Raw genomic sequence first — 27,499 nt, forward strand, 5'->3', positions numbered from 1 at the left:
AACGACCCAATTTCCTTGTTGAAGAACTAACAAACGTTGAACAAGACCCATATGTTTATGACGAATACGGAAATGCTTACCTACCCGTCCAACCTCTTGATACCGATCATAGATACCGATACGTTCTATGAACCTGACGATTGTACTGACTCACAATTAGATGAAAATACCATCGACCAAAATGAAAATGGAAATGAAAATTTTCATACACAGGCCTCGAAAGACAAAATTACATAGACTTAGAAGAAATTAACAATGCTTTAGTAAAAACACCCAGACTACCCTACATTTACTCAAACGAATACGACTGTAAAATTTTAATAGATAGCGGAGCTTCAGACTCTATCATGAACTCTTCTTTAGCTTTCAAATATTTTTCTGATTATTTATACGAAGAACCCTTCGAAGTTAAAACGGCCCACGGACAGACTAAAGGACAGTACAAATTGTACATTACACTTACCTACATTGAATTTTCAGTTTTTGACTTTCATACAACATTCGACTCATTAATTAGTCATGCTGACTTGACTAAAATGAATGCAATAATAAATTATTCTAACAATACATTGACTACCGAAGACACACAGATACAATTTCACGAGACAAGAGATAAAATTCTAACAAACATCACTTGCAAAATCCCAGTTAATTTACACAAAGGATCTTGTGTTATACTTGACCATGAACAAATTGTACCAGGTATCTATAATGTAGATAACGGTTTTGCTGATGTGCAATGTCTCAATAACATTCACATCGATGAGCCTATGGATGTAGATACCCTTGATAAATACGTTTACTCAGACAAAGCCCCGATTGATGACAATATTAATTGCGACGTAATAAAACAACTCAGATTAGATCATATGAACAACGAAGAAAAAAATAAAATTACAAAACATTGCAAGGAATTTAAATCAATTTTTAGCGACTACCAAAAAAAGTTAATTGCGACCACACAGATAACATATCACATCAGGACAACAGACGTTTCTCCCGTTTACCAAAAGAATTTCCGTTACCCCCAAAAACTTGAAGACGAAATTCAAAACCAAGTTAAAAAATTACTCAATGATGGTGTAATTAAACCTTCTATTTCTCCTTACGCTTCCCCTGTTTGGATAGTTCCAAAAAAGATGGATGCCTTAGGAAAAAAGAAATGGCGCATGGCCATTGACTTCCGTGAATTAAACAAAAAGACAATAGAAGACAAATACCCTTTACCCCGAATTGAAGACGGTTTAGATTCCTTAGGAAAATATTCTTATTACTCCACCTTAGATTTAACTTCTGGCTTCTTACAAATATCCCTTTACAAAGACAGTACAGAAAAAACTGTTTTATTCATTGACAACGGTCATTACGAATATGTACGTATGCCGTTTGGACTCAAAAACGCACCCGCTACATTCCAACGAATGATGGACACCGTATTACGAGACTTTTTTGTACAAATTTGCTTTTGTCTATATGGACGACATTGTAATCTTTTCAAAATCACTACACGAACACATAATACATCTAAAACAAGTTTTTCAAAGATTAAAAGACGCAAATTTAAAAGTATCCCTTGATAAATCCGAATTTGTAAGAAAAAGTTCCCTTTTTAGGACACGTAATCACTACTGAAGGTATTAAACCAAATCCCGACAAAATTACTTCCATCAACAAATTTCCAGTTCCAAAAACTGTAAAAGAACTCAAATCATTTTTAGGCTTGAGTGGCTATTACAGAAAATTTATAAAAAATTATTCGAAAATTGTCATTCCCCTAACGAGATGTCTAAAGAAAAATACTTCAATTAATATTAAAGACCCCTCGTATATAGAGGCTATCAACAAAATTAAAGAATTAATTACAAACGCTCCTGTTTTAGCTTATCCAGATTTTAATAAACATTTTTCTATTACCACTGACGCTAGCGATAAGACGATAGGTTTCTTAATTTCCCAAGAAGGACACCCCATTGCTTTTTACTCTCGTACACTTAACACGGCTGAAAGAAATTACAGTACTACAGAGAAAGAATTATTGGCTGTAGTAGAATCTTGTAAACATTTTAGGCCCTACATTTATGGTAGAAAATTCACCCTTTTTACAGACCATATGCCCTTAGTTTGGTTACAAAACCTAAAAGTATCTAATAGCAGATTAGCCCGCTGGAAAATTAAACTTTCAGAATATAATTTTGAAATTAAACACATTAAAGGTAAAGAAAATCACGTAGCACATGCACTTTCGCGAATGGAAATAAACGCTCTTGAAGAAGACGATTTTGACATAGATTCACTATTCGCCAACCCTTGTTCAGACCAAGACCTAGACTTTTTATCTCCAGAAGAAGCTGATGAAATTTTGTCCCAATTAGCCGAATTAGTCGAACCCATTAATGACAATGAACCCAACAATAATAATAACGACTTAGTTACTGTACATTCCAACCAAGAAGATCCTATACCTACAATGAAATTATCAGAAGAGAAACCCCTTCAGGTTTTCCCTTTACAGTTCACATTTAAATTAGAAAAACGTAAATTGACAACAAAAACCCTACCAAATGGTAGATTCAGAATTAACATTACTTTGGAAGACGAACAAACTTTATTCTGGCTTAAACATCAATTGACAAACATGCCCTTTAAAGTTCCCATCCAAGTAGGAATTCATTTTGACAACAAAATTAACGACGCTTTTCAACATTCCATATTTCAAACATTACATGGACAAAACAATAAAGTAACTTTTACGAAAACCCTTTTGGACTTAACACCCTATCATAGAGAAAAGGCTCTTGAATTAATATCGAACTATCATGATACTAATCATAATTGTATCAAAGAGACCTATTCCCATTTCAGAACAAAATTTTATTATCCAAATTTAAAGAAATTAATCACGCTTTACATCAATAAATGCGATGTATGTTTAAAATCAAAATATGAACGAATCCCCTATAAACCACCATACAAAGTATCTTCAAAACCTTTTGAAATAATAGTGATGGATTTATTTACTATTGAGAACAACATATTTTTGAAATATTTCGATCATTTCAGTAAATATGCGCAAGCATATCAGATAACAAACAAAAATTGCACTACCATAGTTAATAAATTAAGACATTTAATTAACCACCATAATCTTCCAGGTAAAATTTTAGTTGACATGGGGACAGAATTTTACAACCCCATCTCAAAGATTTCTGTAAACTTCTACTATCAGTTCACTTGAAAGAATTCACGGCACATTAAAAGAGAAATTAACAATTTTGAAATAACCAACCCTGAAGAAACAATTCCAAATTTAATGATACAATCTATTTTCATGTATAATAATTCTATTAAATCTACCACCAAATTTAGGCCCTTTGAAGTAATTCATGGACCCTATAAAGACATAACGGACTTGGAACTCCCTGAGTTCAACAACCCTAGCAATTATATAAATATCAGAATCAAGGAACTCTCAGTATTGTATAAAAAAGTTAAAAGTCGAAATTTAGACAGTAACCAAAAAGCTTCAGACAATATTAATCAACAAAGTGACCCTATTCCTCAATTACCAAGAGAAATTTACACCAAAACATCTGACAAATCTAAAATGGCCCCAAAATTTCAAAGAACAACCAAAATTGACCAAAATAATGACAGACTTGAAGGAATATTAGCAGGATAAACAAAAATTAGAAAAATACCTCTTCGTAACATTAGAAGGGTAAGAAAAGACATTTTGTTGCAGGATGACGAAGACATTCCTGATCACCCTTCTCCTCAGCCTGGCACAAGCCGGACAACTGACGTTACAAAATTAGACAGTAACATTACCTATGTATCCGAAAATGTTGGAAATACCCTCGTATTTTTCCACTATCACAACTTTGCTTATTCCATTAATCTTACCTTAGCACGGGAAGCCTGTACCGACTTAATAACAAGAAGCGCCGTATTGAAACTTCAACACAGATCTGACATATTTTACACTTTAGAAAATGTATTGTCTAACATTAATGACACCCTTCATAAATTCAAAATCCGTAGAAACCCTCGCGGACTAATAAACGGAGTAGGAAATGCACTTAATTTCCTGTTTGGGACAGTAGATAAAGACCAGTACGTAGAATTAAAATCGAACATGTATAAATTTTTTGAAAATCAAAAGAAAAAATTGAAAAGTAAGACCTGTATTTGTCATTAGCCCATCATTTTTCTAATGACTACGTAAATTTGATTAATACGGTTCAAGAAAATTATAGTAAGTCATTTAATGCATTTAATGCTGCAACAACTAGCCTTCAAAAAGAAATAAATGTATTACATTTGACTCAAATTGCAAGTAATCTCTTGAACTATTTGCAACTTTTGGAACGATCAATCACTTTCGCCCGCGAAAATATTCCAAATTTTGAAACTATTCCTAATATCCAAATTAACGAAATGATTAAACATCTTCAAGAAATTTATTCAAAAACCAGCTACTGTCTACCGATGAAGAAGAACCATTAAATCAATTAAAGTTTAACAAACAAACCATTATCTTGTCAAATGATACTGTGTTGTGTATTATCAGCTTCCCTATTGTAAAACCTATTCGATTCAAATTAAACATAATATATCCCTTAATAAAAGAAAATACTATCCTTTTAATACCCTCTGTCTTTATGCTCAAATATGAAACCCTTATCCTATGGTATAGCAATTGTGCTGTAGTAGATAAAAACCAATTTTACTGTTCTAACCAAGTTAAGACAAATGTCACAGAATTGTCCATGTCTCCCACCATCTACATTCAAAATTATGAAGAAATTCAGGCGTTACGGAACGGAACCCTGCTGATAACCACGACTAACCATTGGAGCATTGATAACAAGCAATATGGCTGCGGCTCCTACCTGATTAATTATGACAAAATGACCATCATAAATCAGCAACTGTTTGAAAAGGAAACTACATCAATAAGAAAAAAAGAAGTCCAGTTTGGAATGGTTACCCTACAAACTCCGAAGGAAGGGCTTCTCAAACTCAGCAACTACCCCCAAGACCATCGAGAAATAGCAACACTGCTGCAAAAGATCGAGAAGACTCCGGTCCATCTACAGCAGTTGACCTGCTGCCATCACGACCCTCTCGCTCGTGATATTGACCACATTAATCGCTACCTTGTGTCTCAAGGGAAGGATAAAGTCTGTTCTGCTCAAGAAGAACCGACACCGAGCCAATGAAGAACATGGTAGAGAACTTAGAGAAATGAAGACATCTCCAGCATCCCTTCGTCCCATAATCGTTTGAAGACGAGGACGTCTTTCATCCCAAGGGAGGAGGAGTTACATCCAGCGACCTTTGCCCCTACCTATGAATTACACCACCGGCCATGACACATCCAATTAGTATATAAGCTCATAATTTTCTCATTCATTCAACAGTCTACTTTATAGGTCAAACCTATGTAACTTGTTCATTTGCCATCAATAGTGTGTAATAATTAAGATAATAAAGTGTAATCCAGGTTCCTGAAAACCGAACCAAATAAATGTGTTAAAACAAAGTGTTTTTAAAACTCCATTCGAACATCGTACGTTTTAACTGTGGGTCTAAAGTAGCCCATGACGTCGAGTATAATGTTATTTTACACAGAAATGAAATTATAACGATTACGGAATACATATAAGTGGTTCACAAACGACCCTGGTCACCCAGCGTTTGGTAGAGGTTTGTAATATGACGTACAAGTGTACGAAAAGAAATGCAGACCTACTTTGACCAATCACATGTGTTAAATTGCTCTTTCTAGCGCTAGTTTTGGATGGCAGGGCTCATTAACCCCACGTGGAGTAATACAAGGATGTATCCAGAAGGACCAAGTTGGTTATTGTGTTTTCATTGAATGTAAAAAGCCAAATATTGATATAACCTCATATAATTACACTGCTGCAAGTGACTGGAATAAATACAGATAATGTCGTAGTTTCCAACAGGTTGTTCAGTTTGCTTTGGATTGTTGTAGAATTTACTTGTTTGTTAGTGTTAGTTTATTTATTTAGTGGTCATTTCATAAAAGACTATTACAATAAGGACAATTAGTAGTGTGATAGTGCATTGTAGTAGGGTTCTTATTCAACCGTCACTTGGTGGTGAGTTACATTACCAGTACCTTTCGTATAATTCGTAATATACCCGGTATCTGGGCCAAAATTCGCAGCAACTGGGTACGCCGCTGTCAGGTTGCATTGAAACGAATGGCGGACAGTTTCAAGATTTTTTATAAAAGGTACGCTTTTCTTTTTCACTTTTACTTTTTTTTACAACGTGGAAGTGCATTCGGCTTCTTCCCGGTAGGTACTTGTTACATCCACGCTAGATCAGCTGCGCGACGTTAGTCGCCTAGATCTAGGCCCGTAGTGAAACAAGTTGCACGTTCAAATTTACAAAGACGATTTGCGAGCTCAATTGTCACTGAATTGAATTTTTGTTGTATTTTGTGTCAGGAAGCCATGTTTTTTTTTAATGATTATAAATGGGACACCCTGTATATTACAAGCACAAGCTAAAAATCCAAGGAGTGAAATTACTCACTATAAATTATATATAGAATTGTAGAACCATACCAGACAACAACTTTAAGCATTATGCCGTCAATTTTCGGCAACACACCTGAGTATGCAAGTGAACTAAACTTTAAGTTTTGAAGTGGATATTTTGATAAATTTATTTTGTACTGCATTTCTAAAAAAGTATAGGCGAAGAAAAATAATCATTTAGAACATAATGCCGTACAAAACTAACGGCGCCCGAAGCCGGGGTAATTTTTTATTTTTAGTCAATTCCACGATAATTTTTAATCATTTAATGCTGTACGACGTTTGCAAAATATTAATAAATAAATAAATTTCCAACATTTTTAAAATTCTCTGAAACTTTAAAAAAAATTTATGTACTTATATTGCTAATATCACATCTGTTTTCAACTGTTCAAAGGTTAGAAAAAAAAAGAAAAAGTGATGCCGTACATTTTTATTTGATGGAATTTTCTCAATGACGACATTTTTACTAGCAATTAAGTTTAAAAGTTTAAAAAATTCCATGAAAGTATGGTAGAAGGAAAAATTTTCCAAGACGAATATAACGTAATATAAGATATTTCTGTTCGGACTGCTTTAGAGTATATGGGATTTCGGAGCGGTAAATTTAATTTAGAAATATAAGGAAATTTCATTACATTACACTACATTAAATATGTACGGGACTGCAAAATAACACAGGAAAACGACGAAAAGACTTTTTTAAATAATTTTAGTTAATTTCTATGTAATTTGGTGTGCTGATTCCGAAGAAAATAACGAAAAAGTCGAATCACCCTCCATTTTCTCACATTTCAATATTAAATAAAAGTAAATTTTATTAAATTGGTTTATTGCCATGATATTGACAGTTTAATGAACGAATCTGGCATTGAATACAAAAAGGAAGATTGGACACTTTTTATAGACTCATCAAAAACAAGTTTAAAAGGTGTATTATTACACAATGGAAATACTTATGCCTCTTTGCTTGTTGCTCATTCGGTCCATATGAGAAAAACATACGAAAATCTTAATATAATTTTTGACAAAATGAACTATACGGCTCATGATTGGATGCCGTGTGGAGATTTAAAAGTTATCTCAATGCTTCTTGGTCAACAGAAGGGATTCACAAAGTTTCCATGTTTTATATGTGACTGGGACAGCAGAGCAAGGGATCAACATTGGTCCAAAACACAATGGTCTTTAAGAAAAACTTTGACACCCGGTCGGAAGAGTATTTTGCGTACAACTTTGGTTGACCCCAAAAAGATTCTTTTACCACTACTACACATTAAGTTGGGTTTAATAAAACAATTTGTAAAAGCTTTGCCTAAAGATGGTGATTGTTTTAAATATTTATGTAGAAAATTTCTTCATTTATCAGAAGCTAAACTGAAAGAAGGGATTTTCGTTGGGCCTGATATTCGTAAATTGATGCTCGATACCAACTTCGAAGCAACGATGAGTACAAAGGAAAAAGAGGCTTGGATATCATTTAGAGAAGTTGTGACGAAGTTTTTGGGCAATGTAAAAGATCCTAACTATGAACTTATCATGTCTAACATGATAAACAATTTTAAAAATCTTGGTTGTCTGATGAGCCTTAAAGTCCACTTTTTTGCACAACCATCTTGACTTCTTTCCTACAAACTTAGGTGATGTCAGTGAAGAGCAAGGGGAACAGTTTCATCAGGGCATCAAAGAAATGGAGAAACGATAGCAAGGAAGGTGGAATGTAAACAGAGAGCAACAGAATGCTTCGCATCGGAGAAAAAGCTATACAAGAAACTTTACAGAGAGAAGAGAGAGAAAATACAAAAAAACATATATCTAATAATTAGTAATCTATTATTTGTAAAAGAAAATTGCAACTTCATTAAGAACTAAATTTTTTAATTTTTAATTATCAAATATTTCCCTACTTTTTGAAATATACAATACACAATGTCATATTGTGAGAAAATTGTGGGTGATAAAAAAAAACTGATATCGAATACGATTTCAGCACTAAAAAATACATAAGATTTAGGTAAATTAGTTTAAAAAGTTTTTACAAACATTTTTTTTGTTGGCCTGTGTAATCATTGAAGATGAGCATAGAAATCGAACCATGCAAACGCCGTATAGTTACACTTTTTTTTTACTAAAAATATTTACCCTCATCAGAAGAAATTAATTTTACACGGTGAGTCGTATAAAATGTACGGCATAATATAAAATTTCGTTCCTTCATGGTGTGAAACTAAAATCATTAAATAACATGTAAAATCAAAGCTATATATGACTTAATTTAAGGGAAAGTGTTAGGATTTCTTACACTTGAACCAGTAAATCTGTACGGCGTTGCTGGAAAATGAATCTACGTAATAAGCGACTTAAAATAATGCAAACGCCGTACAGTTATCGTGGAATTGACTAAAAATAAAGTGTCAGGCTTCCGACACCATTTGTCTAAATGTCATTTATAAGAGTATAGTTGCCCCTGATACACTAAAAATTTAGTGCCTGTTTTAAGACTTATTTAAGTGCCTTCTGAATAAATGGCGGCTCATGCATATTTTTTCTATGGAAAATACATAGGTGTCCAATATTATGCACTATCCTAATATTAGGCGACCTTCCTCTACGATATAGCCTAATCCATTTTATAGTGGCCTTTAAAAAGTTCCGTATAAGAAGACGAAACGTGGGTTAAATTTATTTATTAATATTAGGTACAAAAAGAAAAGATGTAGTATCAATACATACATACATGTAAATATTGAAACCTGCAGAGGTGCATAGTAATGAACCTGTATGCAGCCTGATACCTTAAATAATAAGAAAATAAACAAGTATTATACAAAATAAAAAAAAAAACAAAATGTAGTAAATGCACTATTTAGTAAAATACAATATTATTTTTGGTCTTTTTTTACATTAGTTGACAGACGAGTTGAGACATGAAGTTGTCAGGTAGGTAGTATTAGCCAAGTAAAATCGTCCAACTCCAACACCAAAACACGACACTGTAGTTGTCCGAAGCATTTTTCGGTAACAAGGTTACTGAAGTTCACTTCAGCCCCTAAAGAAGGTAACTTTGTTACCGAAAAATGCTTCGAACAACTGCAGTGAATTGTATTTTGGAGTTGGGGTTTGAGCTATTTTGTTTGTTCTATAACAATCTCCAAAGTTTTTCCAATCTTCTTATTAAGTAAAATCGTGTGGTACTATTTATGTTGTACTAACGTCTACAATACAACAATTTCCTTCATTTCTCAACAAATCCCGCAAAAATACCCATGTGAATTATTGTTCTCCCTTCCCACCCCTCTCATTACATATTCCACCCTTCTGCAACAGCAACTCGCGTGTCTAATACAACAATTCACCTCATTTATGCAAAAACCCCTCAAAAGTATCAATCACAACTAATGTAAAAAATCACCATAATTAATTAAGAGCTAACTTAATTCACATCTATTTTAAGGCATAGTTTACGCTTTGTACTCAAAATATAAGTCACTTGTTTAGAAGTCAGATTAAAGAAAAATCACACCATAGATAATCATCACATGAAAACGATAACAAATATTAGAGGTTAAGTATATCGCAACCGTCATGTCTAGTTTAATGCGCACCATGAATGCGCACCGTAGTGTGCACCGACGCTTACTAATGGAAATGCCTTAGCGATTAGAATTGTGGTACAACAAAAGAAAGAGACGGAACGAAGTTTCTGACAAAAACCAACTCTCTCACTATAGTGCGTTGGCGTGTCATGAAAGAGATAGCACTAGTCCGAAACCATACGCGATCTCCCTCACTATTCGAGCCAAGAAATTATTACAACGACATACAGCTGAGGCACGTCCATTAATATATGTCTATGGTAGTGTGCATGTAGTGTGTATATATCTATGGTCATAGACTATCTATCTATCTATGAAGTTGGTTATATCGGGCTTGTCAAATCTTCACTGGTTTCATTCAAATTTCATCTTCAAATCTTGACTGGTCTGCGGTTTCAGTCAGTCACTAGTCTTAAAACGGGGCGCGTAAAAATGTAAAAATCGCTATAGTTATTTATTAGTTGATCCGCCACTTATCCGCAGTATTCTCTCGCGCTTGTAAATTTGATTAAATTAGAATAAAGTTTGTAGTGTTCATGTAAGAACATTTATGATTATATCCTACAAATTATGGAACTTTATCCCTCACACGCGCGCAGCACTCTCATGTTTTAAAGTTTTGAAATCACCCATCGCGCGTGTCAGCCGGAGCTACACGAAATGGGCCGAATGCTTCCGTCAAATATATATGCGGCTGACAAATGTTTCTTTTACATGTCTATTCTTTTTGTATAGTTCATTCTATTGTATAAGCTCAAAGTTCAATTGTAAAGTTAAAAAAATTATTTGTGCCTTGATTGAAAAAGAAATTACTAAAACCCATATACACATAATTACTTATTTTCGAAGCGCATTATTAGTGTTTTTCAAAACAAATTACAAGTATGTCGCTTCAATTTAGAACTTTACGACAAGTGATTCAAAAGAACAGACGGGCAGGTATGATTTGGTACTTACAAATATTGCAATTCTATATCTTTTGTACTTTGCACTCATTTTACTCATTTTTGTAGCCTCTGTTCGATTTGTGTCAACACATGATCTAAAGCATACCAAGACCAAAGTAGTGGACAATATAGCAGTTATTACAATTGATACTCCCAATGCAAAGGTATATACATCATTTATTAAAGCAAGCATGTAAGGATACATCATTTTTTGATTAAGGAATTACTTCTGTAAAAATAGAAAAACTATATGACAGTATAATTATGAAAATATATCTGAGAGGTATCACAGTAATTGTTAACTTTAGGAGACACTTCTCCGTACTTCTTGAAAGGGCCTAGCCAATCAAGCATATGAAATTTGCACAGACGTCTATTTACGTTTATTGCTTTTTTATTGATTAGGTATTTGGGGTCATAATAAATTGTAGGGCTCTAATTTCAATTATAAATTATGTACCTAAAGAGGTAATAACCCTAATAAATTCCAAATTTTGTTAAAAAAACTGTAATAGATATTGGGATGGAACCAACGCGAAATCGCGAAACGAAAGTTATTTTTTAGATGCCAATCACATATGAAACATTTTTTTCAAAATTAGATTTAATTTTAAGGGTGAAAAAAAATGACGTTATTTTTTTGGTTATTGTTTTCTACAAAAAAGCCCTGAACATATACCAACCAATTGTCTAGCTTTTAGCCTCAGCATATAAAAAATACAAAATGAAATATTTGGTGAAGTACAATTAAAAAACAAAACTTCTAATATACCTACCTACTTATATGAAAAAATCTTCAATCATTTTTCGTATATTGGCAAATATCGGTCGCCCAAGTATGTGGGCGTTGTATAACTTTCATGATCGATATAAAAAAAAAGTTTGCTAAAATTTAATAAACAAGTTTTGCTATGTGCAGTATATTTTTAAATCGCAAGGAAAAAAGTTACTGAAAAAAGTATGAGCATAATTTCCTATATTTTAGATTTATTGTGAATTAATGTAAGTCCTGCATTTTGAAATTGTTTTATATATTATGCCTTCCTATTCTCCTTTGGTTTAATGGAAACAAAGCGTCTATGCTATTTACAATAAACGATATTGTCACGCGAATCCAATAATTTGCAATGATTTCTACGTTTGGCAGATATACGAAGATTTTTGAAAGAAAATTAAGAATAATGTACAGTACCTTACTGTAAATTTTGTAGCAAACCGTAATATAGCTCAACGAGAAACATGCTTGTTCCTTTCCCTCATGACTATAAAGACAAGATCTGAAAGTTATCAATCAAGACCCAGAGTTTTTATTTACTTCAAGTGCTCATTACAATTATAACAAACAACAGGAATTAGATGATTTGTTACGAGACTTGAATTTGTCTGTAAGACGAGTTGAATACTTAAATGTAGATTACAATAGCAGGCTTGCTGACACCGAGTATAAAAACGTCTGTACAGCGGAAACGAAGTAAAGAAATTACTCCATTTTAGTATAAAACTAAATTTTTGAATTAATTTTACCCACTACAGATGACCTCAAATTAATGAAAAAAAAATGCTGCTGCCATTCCTTTGCTGGAAATCAAACCCGGGTCACTGGTTTTACACACTAGTACTCTACCGCTAAGCTATAAGGAGGTGACAGCAGAAACAATAGAACATACAGATATACACGTACGTTCGCCCGTAAAACAAACTTAGTAGCGTATTCTAAAATATTACCGCACATTAATTGAAAAACGTTGCTGAATTTGCGTACGGAAAAAATTGGGGTCGGCAGCATTTTTTTGCCGAAACCACTGACATAAATCAATTCGCGGCTGGAAATTAGTTTTTTGCAAGGCTTGCACTCTTTGTAAATGATATGGATGCAGCAACTGTTTCTTTAAAATGCGCCACACTGTAATATGGAAAGAGCTATGGTTCCGCGCTATTTCTCGTGTGCTACTTTGGAAGTTGTTCTCGCATTCCCCGTAAATTAGTATCATGTCCCAAAATATTGTCGTACTGAAGCCATTGTACCAACTACTGTTGTTATTGACCTATGACAATGGTATGTTACCCAACTACTACCAATTCGCTAAATACATACACGTTTACAACACTAAAAGAACAAGGAGCCATTGTAGATAGGTTGTAAAATATACATTGTCGGTTACACTTACTACAAAACATATGCAACACGGATAATGCCGATGATTAGCTGATGAAATGCGGAGTTGAATTGCCCCCTGCGTGATCCTATCAGAGCTGGACTGGCTCTTGCCTGTACGTTTACATACGTTTTTCTCGAAAACGGTGGACTTTCGGACCACCAAACATTTACTTCTTACATCATGCCCTATCACCTGCAAGCTTACTACTTACTTCAGAAACACGCAGTATATTGTGATTCATAGACTTCTAGCTCTTCATGTGATAAGACAGTTTTTGTTGCTCTTTCGTAGTATGTCATATGTACACTCTCAACTCGCTTTGACTAAACAGTGTTTCCTATGGATAGGTTCATGACATATCCTTTTTATTATATCATTATGTATTATGTTAAGAGCTGAAATTGCGTCGTGTCACGCTTAACCCCAAGTAATCATTCCGTACTACAGAATTGAGTGGACTATACTAAAATAAATTTTTGCTGAAGAAAATTTTCTTAACTTCAGCATCATATTATTGATAGGTAATTGCCAACGCAGGTTAGTATCAATATTTAAATGCGTTTAATGTACACCAAACCATTTCTAGCTACAAAATTAATGCTGTCTAAATCTACATCCACAATACATTCACAACGGATGCTGTTGCGCATGTATACATGTATCTTATTCACTCTTACAGGTAACGTCAGTTGAGTTGCAAGCGGGTCGTTGCCGTTTTGGATCTTTCGCAGGATATTTACAATTATCACATTTTTATTTTATTTACAACCGGGATGAAAAACGAAAGAGTATTTGGTTATTTGGTTAGGTAGGTAAATACATGTATTCACAGAATTACTATGTTCATATTAGATTTAGAACATTTTTTTTTCATTTACGTTGGGATGTGTTAATTTGTTTACACCTTTAGGTTTGGAACTTTCAATATTTTATTGTTAATTTTTCTTTCACAGTTTTCAGTCCATTTTTTTTTTGTTCAAATCACGAAACCTATTGTAGGTGCGAGTTCTACTTAAACACATTATCACTTCAAAATGTATAATTATATTGTAATGTTCGTAGGTTTAACAAAATTAACTTTAAGAATGATAACGACAAGACTATTTATTTACACTAATTATTAAAGAACTTAAAAACACTACTGTTGATATATCACTATTACTGCGCTATTTATTTCACTGTTATCACTGTCAATTTATTTCCCGATTCACTTCTGCAACGGTCAATTTATTTCTACTTCTCCTTGGCGATCGTCTCTTCCTTTAAATACTATTTATTTCCGTTCGGGAACCTTCTCGAACCGCCAGGAAAAGTTTCTTTTTCTTTGAACTGTTTAATTGCTTTCCCAGAATGCAGGTACGACACACATTTACAAATACGGCGCACATGAAGAAAGGCGCCCGCGGCTAGTCGGCGAATCGATAAGCCGCTCACACACACGTATGCCCGATCGCACACAAACACGCTCGTGCTCGCTACAATATTTTTCATTTTTAATTTAGCAATCGTTTTAACGGTCAATTTAGTAAATACCTTGCGTTCACAGCTACTTCGATTAGACCATTATTGAATGTAAAGGTTTCCCTATTGATATAAAAGTGATCTAATCTGGATCTCTATTAGTATCGAATCTATTTGTCGCTGTACCCAGACTACATTTATGCTTGAATTTATATACAACAGTCTGCAATGTACCGTAAAGATTCATTAATAACATTCATTAATAACATAACTTATATTTAAAGTTCAAATATTCGTAAGAATTTTGAATTTTCAGTTTCTGTTTCATCATCAAAATATGAGGCTCAAGAAAGGAATAATTATTAAATTCGGTTTCATCCAATTCATCCTCTATTACATCAGATGAAATAACTGTGCTTCATTTGAAAGCATATTGTGAGTTAAACAAACATCATCACTATTACAAGAATTATTATGAAAACAATCACTTGCTGTAGAAGGCAAAATTCCGCACTTGGAGTTGTATTTTGTTTCTTAGTGAAAACTGAAGTAGAATTCTTCCCCAATAAAAACCATTTCAAGCGATACTGAAAATCCAATGCAGATGGGTGATCATTGGAACCTCCCATCCCTCGTGTGTATGCAAAAGAAATTCTAGTACTTCTTGATCCTATTTTATTAAAGGCTTTTAAACGTTTCTAGTAAAGACTTACTAGAATGTAGAACTCTTTTTTGGAATGAAATAAGTGACTTCTGGATTTTCTACTTTTAGTTCACTGATAGACATGTTATTTAAAATTGGTTTTTCATTTTCAGTTTGTTCCAAATGCAAAATAAGCAGAATATGTAAACACATTGTATAAATAAATCAGTTTTTTGTATTCTTACCTATCATTGTATTGTTCAGTATAAAATGTTCTTTGTTCATGTAATTCGGCTGATTTTGTCACAACTAGATCTACAAAATTTACAATGTTAAAAAATATCACATTAATGTTTACAATGAACTTATTATCCTTCATGTAGTTGTTGTATTTCCATTTCTATTTCTGTGCAACTTGGTTTACTTGCTGACTATACCATTGTATTTTTCTTCACCTAAAATACTGCGATTATTATTGAAATTCTTTGTAGGCGGATGTAATGTAGGTCTATATCTTTTGGGACAACTTCATCAATTTTTATTTCATTGGCACTTCAATAAAATTTTCTTCAAAATGTATTGAACACAAATGCTAAAACATTTAAGTGCCTGTATGTATTCGTGCGTTTACACTATAAAAAGATTAGAAGTCAAACTATTACAAAACGGTTTTTATGTTAATTATGTCTTCCCTTTTACATCCAGCGGTTTTGTAATCCTGGATTTTTCGAACGATCACATCAGAAAGAGATTTTGTTTTTCTGCAATGATTGTGACATTTTGCCACAGTACAATTCGATAACTGAATGAAACGTTCAAATAGAAGTAAATTACCCAAACAAATTATTGAAAAAATATTTTTCTGTCGATAACATAGTATGCTTGAGCTTTGAGCGTCACCCTTAAAATTTTTCGAAGAAGGAGACCCCTTTATACCAGTTAACAAACTCTGTAACTCGGCTGACGTAATGCGCAGTACGGGTTTGTTTTGGTGCTTCGATCTAGCATACCGTTATGAATATATTGTGATAACGTCTAAATCATAGACATATATTAATGGACGTGCCTTAGCCGTATGGCGTTGTAATAATTTCTTGGCTCGAAAAGTGAAGGAGAAGGCGTATGGTTTAGGACTAGTGCTATCTCTTTCATGACACGCTTACGCACAATCGTGAGAGAGATGGATATTGTCCGAAACTTCGTTCCATCTCTTTCTTTGGTTGTACCACAATTCTGACCGCTAAGGCATGTCCATTGGTAAACGTCGATGGTCCAAATGGTATTGCTCAAGTCTTATTTACATTGGCGGCATGTCGTCAATAAACCATTCAAATAGTATTATTAATTGTAACTTTTTTTTGTTTTTACTAAGTCGTTTTAATTGTTTTCATAAAAAATTGCTGTATCATCTGCTAAAGTGACAATTATCTCATGACATGCAATATGACAAATGTGATTTACATATAGAATAAGCAATATTGGGTCAATAACCGTTCTTTGAAGAACCCCACATACAACATTCATTTCTTCACTTATTTCATTATCAATGTTTACATTTTATTTTCTGTTTTTCAAATAATTTCATAATAGCTTGTTGACTATGTCACGCAAACCTATTTCCATTTTATTAGTAAAATCGTATAATTAACGTATGGTTTTGCCGGGTCAGTAAAAATACTAAGTACGCAATAGATTAATTTAGAACAGCTATAGCATCTTTCCTGGAGTGTTTTATTCGAAAAACTGGACTGTTTTTCATTTAAAAGAAATTGATAAATTCTAAAAACCTTCTTTTTAATGTTCACAAATGTTTGTCACATTTGCTGCTAGTGAAATTAGCCTGTAATTGGTGGCTTGCTATTTATCCCCTTTTTCGTAAACTGGAATTGCCTGGGCTTTGTTTTCCTGTTTTCTGTATGTTATTATACTTAGTGGTTTCGAAATAACTTCTACAATTTCTAGTATCCTGTTATCTATACCGTTAATTCCAGGTGACTTGTTATTGTCAGTGCTATAGTACCATTTATTATTCTGCTTTCAAGAAGAATAATATAACTTCTATTATTAACATTTTTTAATATCGTTTCAGTCAGTTTTGTTCCTTTTTATTATTGTAGTTACATTGTTCCTATAAACATTCTAATTTTTAATAATTAATTTAATTTTGGCATGTTAGGGGCTGGTATGTTTTCTATGATCTGGTCCCACTTAATGAAAGAAATATGATTGTCATCAGTTTTGAAATTTTTGCCAGTATCATCACAGATTTTGCAGAAAATGACCTGAACTTCATCTTTTTCGACACCTGTACATAAGCGACGTAACGATATTCTGTTCTATTCAAACATTTCTAAAATCAAACAACGTATAAAACACAGAGAAAAACGAATGTGTGTGTTGTATTAAAGTAAAATAATATACGTAAACAAATGAGTTATTGATTAAAAAAAAAACAATCGACTACGTAAATATATAAGTTCTATATATATTTTCGTGACTGCTATTTAAAACCCTTTATTTTCATACACCCGATAGATTTTAAGAAAAGTTTTAAGGATTATGACTTAAAAATGGAAAAAGCAATTAACAAATAAGATTTAACAATTGAAAAAAAGACTGTAAACCAAAATTCAACAATTGAAAAAAGACTAAACCAAAATTCAACAAAGAAGTTAAAGAAACCATCAATTGTATGGGATGGTGGTATCTGTTTCCCCCCTTTTTTCAAATTTATTGAACAACTATAGTTCATCCATTAGTAAATTACTAGTAACGTTATATTTATTGCTGAGAACTCCAGACAACATGTACACTGTACAAAATACGGTTCGTATACCTACATTCACCCCGAATTTGTTTCTTGTAGCAGTTGTATTTGTTAAAACTTATGTATTTGATTCTTAAAAATGTCCTAATAAATATGAAGCTAGTCGAACAAACAATAAATACTGTTTTATTTCTAACGTTAAAGTGAAGTATAGAAAAGTTACAAGAATAATTAAATAAAATAAATTATAATGGAGCTTCACAAAGTAACAAAGATCTCTATTAGTTATAATTCCAGTATGCTTACTTATATTATTTTTATCATCCACGTGGATATAATATGCTGAACTTAAATTCAACTGCGGCATTGTTTTACCATGGGTTGGATAAAGTTAAATCTTAAACTTTTACTATCGTTTAATGAGTTTAAAAAAAAATTCGAGTTTATGAAAAGCAGTCAACGTTTCATCATCATCATCATCATCATCATTATCATAGGCATTCTTCAACCCGAGGGCTGGTTGGACACATAGAAATCCAATAAAACTCAAATCCGAAAGCACAGTTTTCAAATAGAATTTCAGAAAAAAAAGCAAATGAAATTTACAATTTATATTTCCTAATTGCTTCCCTAAATCGATTTTCTAATACCACTATGTACACATACATAGATACTTCTTGTCCTTATATTAAGTACAAATCATCTATACTGTAAGAATTTGTATGTTCATTTCTTTATTGCTGTTCTTGTTCATTCGTTAATTATTTTAATTGGCTCAAGTAATCAACAGTGTTACAAATGTTGTACAAAAGTTACATGTATAAATAATTGTTCTAACTCCCATAGTTCTGGAAACGATCTAAGTGTTTAAAAGTCCTTGTATATGTTTGTTTACTCATCAAAATTGTAACAATCTACTCACTCCACCTAAGAAGATATTTTAGTAAAACATTATTTTCTCCGCCAATTACTCGCCTGCGGAAATTAAAAAAGAGACAAAATGCTTAAAATCTAAATTACGTTTCTGTTTGGATTACTTTTAATACGTACATTGTTTAATCGAAACTCATACAAGGGTTATGAAGGATCTACCCTGTCTATAACCATTAGAGGTATATAATGCCTGCTAAAAATGTTTTCTGTTAGCTACTCCGTTTAGTGTAAACATATTCTGCATCACCGGTAATTGACCTAATTTACACCTATAAATGTTTATATAAAAACGCTACTTTCGAGCAATATAGTCGGATCTAACTATAGTCCTATATTGTAAAGATTGGACTTCTAACTTTGTTAGTAAAAATATTGTCTGATATCTGTTGTAATTTGTATTGTATCATCTTATTTGAAGTACAATATACGTATGTGTTGTGCGAGTTCTATTTTATTTTTAAATGAATCCGCTCCCTATAATACAAGTTCTGTATCAAATATGCTTAATTAACTGTACATTTATCTAAATTGTATATGTAACGGAACGAACACGAGAATTATAATTTAATACACTTATTATATGTTGTAGGTAAACTCCTTGGGAACAGAGATAATGTTAGAATTTGATTCAATACTTCATAAAATAAAAAGTGACACATCAGTCCAAGCTGCAGTGTTAATATCAGGTAAACCCAACTGCTTTATTGCTGGAGCTGATATATCGATGTTGGAGAATTGCAAAACAGAAGAAGATGCTACACGTATAGCTACAATTGGTCAGGCATTACTAAATGAGATAGAAACGAGTTCAAAACCAATAGTTGCTGCGGTACAAGGATCATGTTTGGGAGGTGGTTTAGAAGTAGCTTTATCGTGTCATTACAGAATTGGAGTAAATGATAAAAAAACTGCTTTAGGTTAGTACTCATTTACGTCTGTACCTAGATCATAGTACTTCAAGAATATATCGTTCTCCCTTTCAAATTTTAACTTGAATCATTAAAAGTAAAATGTAGGTGATTCTAATTTCATTAATGGTTAATAAAAATGCATGTTCCTAATAAATAGTTAATTTGCGTTCATTTTACGCATAAATAATTAATTATGTTCTTAACTGTAATACTGTCAGTATTTTTTACATATTGGCTGTATTTTAAACAGCGCTTTTAATGTTCAAAGGTGAAAGTAGCGCCAGTCTTGATATTACGACGTCTATTTTGAAACAAAAAACGTTCTTTGAATTGAAACATCCTTATCGACATACGAAGGAAATTTATTACAGTATAAAACTGTAAAGTGTAACGTCACACGTCAGGTCACGCGCCAACTGTGGCCCCTGGTGGATACGTCCAAAACGAGTAATTTTTAACAAGCTTCAGAAGCTAACCTGTTAGTAGCAACCGATAATCCAAAAATTTTCATTTAAGTATGTGTATTGTATATACGTTTGTGTTTGTTTTAATTTTTAATTTCTATGCAGTTCTGTATGGTGCAAGCGTAAAAGTTTTTAACATAACTAAACCAATATTCCGCATTCGTCCGCTCGAAATAAAATTGTATCTCTCTGGCGTTTAGTTATTAGTTAATACAATAGTTTAATCGAAACTGCCAGACGCGGATCGCGCAGAATACAGGCCACTTCGAATTATTTTATTCGATTATGGTAACGTGCTTATTACGTTGAGGTTAGCTAGGTAGGGATTCGTTTCAGCAAGTAGATATCCATATATTTAAATGGACCTTGTTGGAGCATACGTAATCCTAAAATGTAGCTTCATACTACAGATAGCGTTTACAGCGCCATTTGTGGTATTTTATAAAAAGCGCTGTTAAGACAGCAGGTAAAAGTTGGTCTGTGTTGTGTCGGAGCTGTCTGCGACGCGCTGATAAAATCCAAAAAGATCGAAATCGCAGTTTCGACAGAGTACAGACCACTTCGAATTATTTTATTCTATTAATTTATTTTATTATCAAGGTTGCTGTTGTTTCCAATTTTTAACTTGAAAAGGGCGGTTTAAAATGCAGAGATAGATGCAGGAGTTGATAAAACAGGAAAATTAAGTAAATGTTTGGTGGTCCGAAAGTCCACCAGTTTCTTTGTATGGGGTTGTATGAAATAGTGCGTGTATCAAACGTCAGTGCATAATGCTAATGATTTGCACGACCGTATATGAAGTACGCCAAATGACTGACATTTTTGCTCTATTCAGTGTGTTTACTGGCGGTGTAATTAATTTTTTCTAATGGGATGTAATGGCGAACAATCCTTAAAAAAGGTAAGGCACCTTGGCAATACTGTAATGGTGGTTTGGAAATTCATTAAAATTGCAATTACCAATCCAGAGGATATTAGTTTACCTTTTGATGAAGTTCTCCTTTCTTTTCTGTTTTTTGTACCATGTCAAGGTGTACTTTATTTAATACTGTATACTATCAGCGATGAGCAATGAAGTTATCCATTTAATTTTTATCACAATGGGCGTCTAAACATTATTATGCACAGGGTCGGGCTCCGGATTGCAAGTTTTAGTTTTCATACAATTGTTTTGTCTATTCTGTTGTAGTATGATGGAACTTGGTGCGCATACGTACATGTCGCTCATCTGATCAGCGAGCTATTTTGTTTACCTATCAAGGAACGAGCCAATAGAAACATTGTAAAAAAGTCAAAGTGAAAAATAAATTTCTGCTTTTCGTAAAGTGTTGAAATTGTCCACCGTTAACATGAATTCCAAAATGACAGCCCAATGTGTATCTTTTGTCTCAGATATCGGGAGTACCTTAAATTGTATGAAAAACATTGGTAATGTCAATTCGTAATTCATACACCGTGGCCATAGGCAAGGTGTATAGATACTAATTCTTTTGCATAGTTCCGTAAATAAAAATCTATTGATGTCAGAATGGTGTAGGCAGCGACTGATCAAGAGTTCTGACCGCCCTAGGCTAATTATGAGGACGCGCCCCCGCTAGGTGTGTTACGGACGGCCTAAAAAGTAGTAATTGAGTAGAGTAGTAGTGTGAAAATTTTAACATGGTTCATACTACCTATAAAAGTTTTCAGATCGATCTGCAAGCGAAACTAACGTTGTCTTTTAATCTACATGACATTCGACCTTAGGGTGGCAAACCATTTTTTAAGCTGACCGTACATAAAGGCAAAGTACCTCACGCATTTAGGACCAAAATCATGANACAAAAATACAGCGACTGATCAAGAGTTCTGACCGCCCTAGGCTAATTATTAGGACGCGCCCCCGCTAGGTGTGTTACGGACGGCCTAAAAAGTAGTAATTGAGTAGAGTAGTAGTGTGAAAATTTTAACATGGTTCATACTACCTATAAAAGTTTCCAGATCGATCTGCAAGCGAAACTAACGTTGTCTTTTAATCTACATGCCATTCGACCTAAGGGTGGCAAACCATTTTTTAAGCTGACCGTACACAAAGGCAAAGTACCTCACGCATTTAGGACCAAAATCATGACAAGTGACTGCAGGCTACCAAATAGAAAACCAAACTGCAACAAACCCCTTGGGGTCCTAGCAGAAATAGAATGCTCGGCCTCGGTGTCAAATTTTAAAAACTGCGCCAAATGGACGCATTCTTCTGCAAAGGTTTCTTGTAAATCAGTGGCATATAGTTGTTTTAACTCCTTTGCTTTGCTTCTAATAAATTCACTGTCGTCTAGTTCATGCAGTTTCCATAAGAAACCAAACTTTGTGTTTACTGTATTATAAATAATTTGCCGGTTTTTTAAGTGCACTTTAAGACAATCAATAGCTGCATAATAATTATCAACAATGAAAGATCGTCTCCCTTCTAACTCAATGTGCCCCGTTTTAGCTTCATCAAAATGAAATTTTGGTTTCTTTCTTCTTCTTACATCTTTTTTGTATGTGGTCACTTTGCATCTCTTGATTGCCTCTGATTCAAAATTTTCGAACTCTTTTTCGTCACGCAACGTATCAAGATAAGCATGTAATGTCTCATAAAGAGTAACAACGTTGCATAAATCAACAGAACTTGCTTGTAGCTGTGCACTAACGATTTGAAACTTTACGAGCACAGAGTTCCAAAAGCACAACATTATTGTAATTTCTAGAGTTTTAATTTTTTCTAATATTCCTGTTGCTTCTATTTTGATCTCTTTATTTTGATTTTCATCTTCGCAAATAGAGTTTAATGTTTCCAGAACTTGTTTGTATGAACTGTATAAGGCTTTGCTTGCATCTGCTCGCGCACTCCATCGAGTTTTCGATGGATTTTTTAGTATCGTCTATTTTTCATCCAATTTAGATAACAAAATTTGCCATCTGCTTGTAGATCCAGAAAAAAAATTATATAGTTGTTGTTCCAGTGTAAAAAAAGCAGCTGACTCGTCACTACTTTCCGAGGCAGCCGATCCCACGAGTTGTAGAGAATGGGCTGCACAAGGAACAAAAGTAGCCAATTGATTTACAGCTTTAATTCTTGACTGAAGACCTTTGTATTGACCAGACATATTGCTAGCATTATCATAACTTTGGCCACGACAGTCTTTAATATCAAGTTCCAAAGTTTTATCAATTGTCGCAAGAACAGCCTTCTCCATGTCTTCACCTTTATGACCGCAATTGGGTAAAAATGTGACAAAACGTTCGACAGGTTCTCCGTCAGGCAAAATATAACGAATTATAAATGTCAACTGATCGGTGTGGGAAGTATCTGGAGTAGAATCAATGCTAATCGAATAATATTTTGCTTTTTTTATTTCTTCTATAATCGAAAGTCGAACTTCGTCAGCGAGAAGTAAAATAAATTATTCGATTATAGAGGATGATAAGTACGATGGAGAACCTCTGCCTTTTTGTCCAAATCTCACCAAATGTTCAGCCATGAAAGGATCAAATTTAGATATAAGCTCAATACAACCAAGAAAATTTCCGTTCAGTGCAGATCCAATAATTTCATTTTGACCGTGAAATGGAAGCCCACGAGAAGCTAAAAACTTAATTGTTTCTATTACCCGTAGTAATACATTTCGCCAATAAGTTATTTCTTCATTATATTGTTTGACTATTTGGGTATCCAGTCGTTGTAAAAGATTACCTCTACATACATATTGTCCCAAACATTTACGATGATCCGGAGAATTGTCATGATCAGTTATTAAGTTAGAATTTTTCCAGTCATTAAATCCACTTTTGGCAAATACGGATGTACCTCCATATAATTTGCAAGGACCACAAAACACGTGACCTGTGGATTCTGAGTATAGTAACCAGCTTCTCTTCACATTTTCGCCATTAACAAGCTTTTTCTCAAATACATTTTTAGATAGAAATCTTTTTTTATTTTGATACTGCCTTTCTGATCTGGAAAAATCTAATTCTTCGTTTTGCTGCAGTCCATTTTTAACAATATAATCTCGAAATTCATCATTAACTTGCCACAGTGCAGGGTCACTTGATGGAATAGACGACTTTTCTTCTATTAGAATTTCGTCTTCATTGTAGATCGTCGGCGTCGTCGCTACTATAGGGCTAGTGTTGGATGGAGAAACGTAACAGTCCGCGGTAGAGGAACCAGGACAAGAAATCGCTGGCGACAGTGCAGCATTCGTCACCGTTTCGTTCCTTTCTGCAGAGTTCGTAAAAAATGTTTCTAGTTTACGAGTATGTTTTAAAATGTTTTCTATTTTCTTTTCCTTTTCTTTTGCCTTTTTTCTGTATTCTGCTCCACTTGGCTTTTTTACTATCGAACTATTCTCATTACCACTCATAGTCTTAAAAAAATACGGAAACACTGAGGAAAGAACAATAAATATCAATCACCAAAAACGAATATACGCGAGCGCGTGATATGACGGATGAACGACGATTTCGAAAGAGATAAGACAAATGAATGAAGCACGGCAAAGTATACTACCTATTAACCACACCGGGGAGTCCCCGCACATCGTTGATGTGTTTCATTGCGCGCGGCAAGCTGCGCTGAGTGCCTAGTGCGAGTTTTGTTTAATTCGCCTCACAGAAACGCGCGTATACGTGAAGATTATTTTGTATGGGAATTTAAACAATGCAACCTAGACGATAAAGAATAGAATACGATACAATCGACACAGAGTCATCTAGCGGCAAACGCGAGAACTAGGTTGCACTGTTTAAATTCCGAATTTCCCATACAAAATGAAGTTAAAATTTACGCCCGTTATTGCGAGGCGGATTAAACAAAACTCGCACTAGGCACTCTGTTGCCAGCTCACCCACTCGCTCAACCACCGACCGATTCGAGTAACAAGTCAGTGTTTGTTGTACGCACGCTTTTTAAAATTTCAAAATTTATTGTTAAAATCAGGGACTCTCAAGCGCATTTAGTTTTAATGTTTTGTCTCGGTCTAGTTGAAATATGTAGGGTAGATGCAATGATGCGACACGATTTCAGCGCCCCCCGGATCCTCGCGCCCTAGGCTGCAGCCTAATTAGCCTAAGGGTTAATCAGGCCCTGCAAAAATATTATCTAACGATAGTGGGGGTAGCAATTACTGTCTGAGAATGATTTATTATATAATCTGCCCTTATTATAGAGTATACAACAATGTATATAGTTAAGATAAAACAAGACCACCACTTAACAAAACGCAATTTATTAGTAATACCACCTGCATCTTAATATCATCGGGTTCTTAACAAACATTATTATATCCACCCGTCTATTGATGAGTAGTCCCTGCGCGCGCCGTCCTGCGGAGATCCCCAACCTGTGCCCCTCGCTCCTCTTATCGCGCCCGGAACTCGCTGTTCCTTCAGGGACGTCTCATGGATCCCAACAATATGTATAAATACGTATATAGATATGTAGTCTGCCATATAAATTCGAAGAATTAACCCGTCGGTCTGTTTGTCGGTTGTTCAAAAGTTACACGTAGATATTTTACACGTTTATTTTTAAAAATATGATTATTGTCTACGTAAATAATATTTTGAATTTCACAAAAGATCCCGTTTTTCAATGGTAAGCCGCTATCACGTTTGTTTTCTGTTATAATCCGAAAATGCCCAAATTTCAATCCTTTGAATTGTATGAAATCGCCGCTTATATTTTCTGTTAGTGGTCCATCGTGATACTTGTGCAAAGGCTGAATTTCAAATTGTTCATGTTTGCTTTTATGGCAACGTTTTCTTTCTGTCAATCGTCGATGTAATTGCTGAAGTAGTTGTTTTGGCTTTCGAAAAAAAAATACATATTATCTTCATAGAGAAATGCTGAATATGAATTCATTGGACCAAGTAATTTAATGTCCTGAACAACGTGCAGTAGCCCGTGGATATTATAACTCATAAATGTTTGTCCATAAATACTTTCACAACACTACATAGACACTTAAAGCGACTTCTGCATATTCAAGATTAATTTCGACCTGATATTAATAAAACTCTGCAAGCAGAATGTAGTAATAGGAAGTGTAAATAGAAATCGCCTTTCAAAATGTTTAAAATAATTACAGGTCCAGTATATAGTAACAGTTGATATTCTGTTGCCTTAAATTTTGCGTATTCATCAATAGAACGTGGACGACTTGCAAATTCAGTAGAGCAATATGATTGTATTAACAAAATATTAGCATTTATTTCAGTTATTTCAGATTTTGTCAATTTTTTAAATCATATTGATTTGTCATTATTGCTGTTGCAAATTTTTTTAACCACCCCTAGGCAAATAAAGTGCATATATTCGAAAGGAACATATGTTACCATGGGAAAATTTAATGATTTCAACCGCATTCATATAGATCAGAACGTAAACAAGAATTAAGTTCGGTAGAACACATATTTTTTCTCCTCAACTGTGCACTTTGAACATGGTCGAGCTGGGTTATGGCCTTTATGATTGGATAGGCCTCAGTTGGATGCCTCTGCTTTTGTGAATAAACATTCCATCTGTATGTAAGTCTATCTGTAAATAATTTGGGGTTTCGGTTGCAGAAAGTAATTGTAATTTCTTAATTATTTGTTTTAAGAAGCAATGTAATATTCAGCTGCTTCATAATTTTCTAAGTTAGTTTTTATAAAAATATTATCTATACAAGTTCCTCTGGATATATCTCTATCATTTGGTCTAGTCATTTCAACAAAGCTTGGCAGATAGTTATTTTCTAACATTTACAATTGTGTTTTCATCAATTATATCTTTATTGAAATTTCCCACTATACAAAATTATTTTGAGGCATATCATGGTATCTGAATTAGAGACTGGAAAACTGGTCAACAGACTACGTTCGAACCCGTTCAAATTCATATGCATGCTAAATAAAGTAGATTATTCTGAATACGTATTATCAAACAGAATATCCGGATTCAACAATGTAAGGTACGTGAATTTATAATCCGCCGATATCACCTTTTTATTACAAGTAGTACTAAGATGTAAAAT

General features: G+C 33.8%; 1 protein-coding gene across 3 annotated transcripts; it reads left to right on the forward strand.

The window, feature by feature from the left end:
* Positions 1-10,861: 10,861 nt before the first annotated feature.
* LOC108744753 (trifunctional enzyme subunit alpha, mitochondrial-like) lies at positions 10,862-23,463 on the forward strand. 3 transcript variants are annotated; one of them, XM_018480663.1, is made up of 4 exons: positions 10,862-11,113; positions 11,188-11,285; positions 19,674-20,001; positions 20,264-20,394. In XM_018480663.1, exons 1-4 carry the CDS (start codon positions 11,059-11,061, stop codon positions 20,377-20,379), a joined length of 597 nt encoding a protein of 198 aa, XP_018336165.1. In that variant the 5' UTR covers positions 10,862-11,058; the 3' UTR covers positions 20,380-20,394. The 3 variants fall into 3 exon arrangements, with proteins under 3 accessions (XP_018336165.1, XP_025830044.1, XP_018336166.1); XM_025974259.1 differs by lacking the exon at positions 20,264-20,394 and adding an exon at positions 23,444-23,463 and having other exon boundaries at positions 10,866-11,113; XM_018480664.1 differs by lacking the exon at positions 20,264-20,394 and adding an exon at positions 21,649-21,671 and having other exon boundaries at positions 10,866-11,113.
* The last annotated feature ends 4,036 nt before the right edge of the window (positions 23,464-27,499 follow it).

Source organism: Agrilus planipennis, unplaced genomic scaffold (assembly GCF_000699045.2).
Source record: "Agrilus planipennis isolate EAB-ADULT unplaced genomic scaffold, Apla_2.0 scaffold46, whole genome shotgun sequence".
NCBI classification, from domain to species: Eukaryota; Metazoa; Arthropoda; class Insecta; order Coleoptera; family Buprestidae; genus Agrilus; species Agrilus planipennis.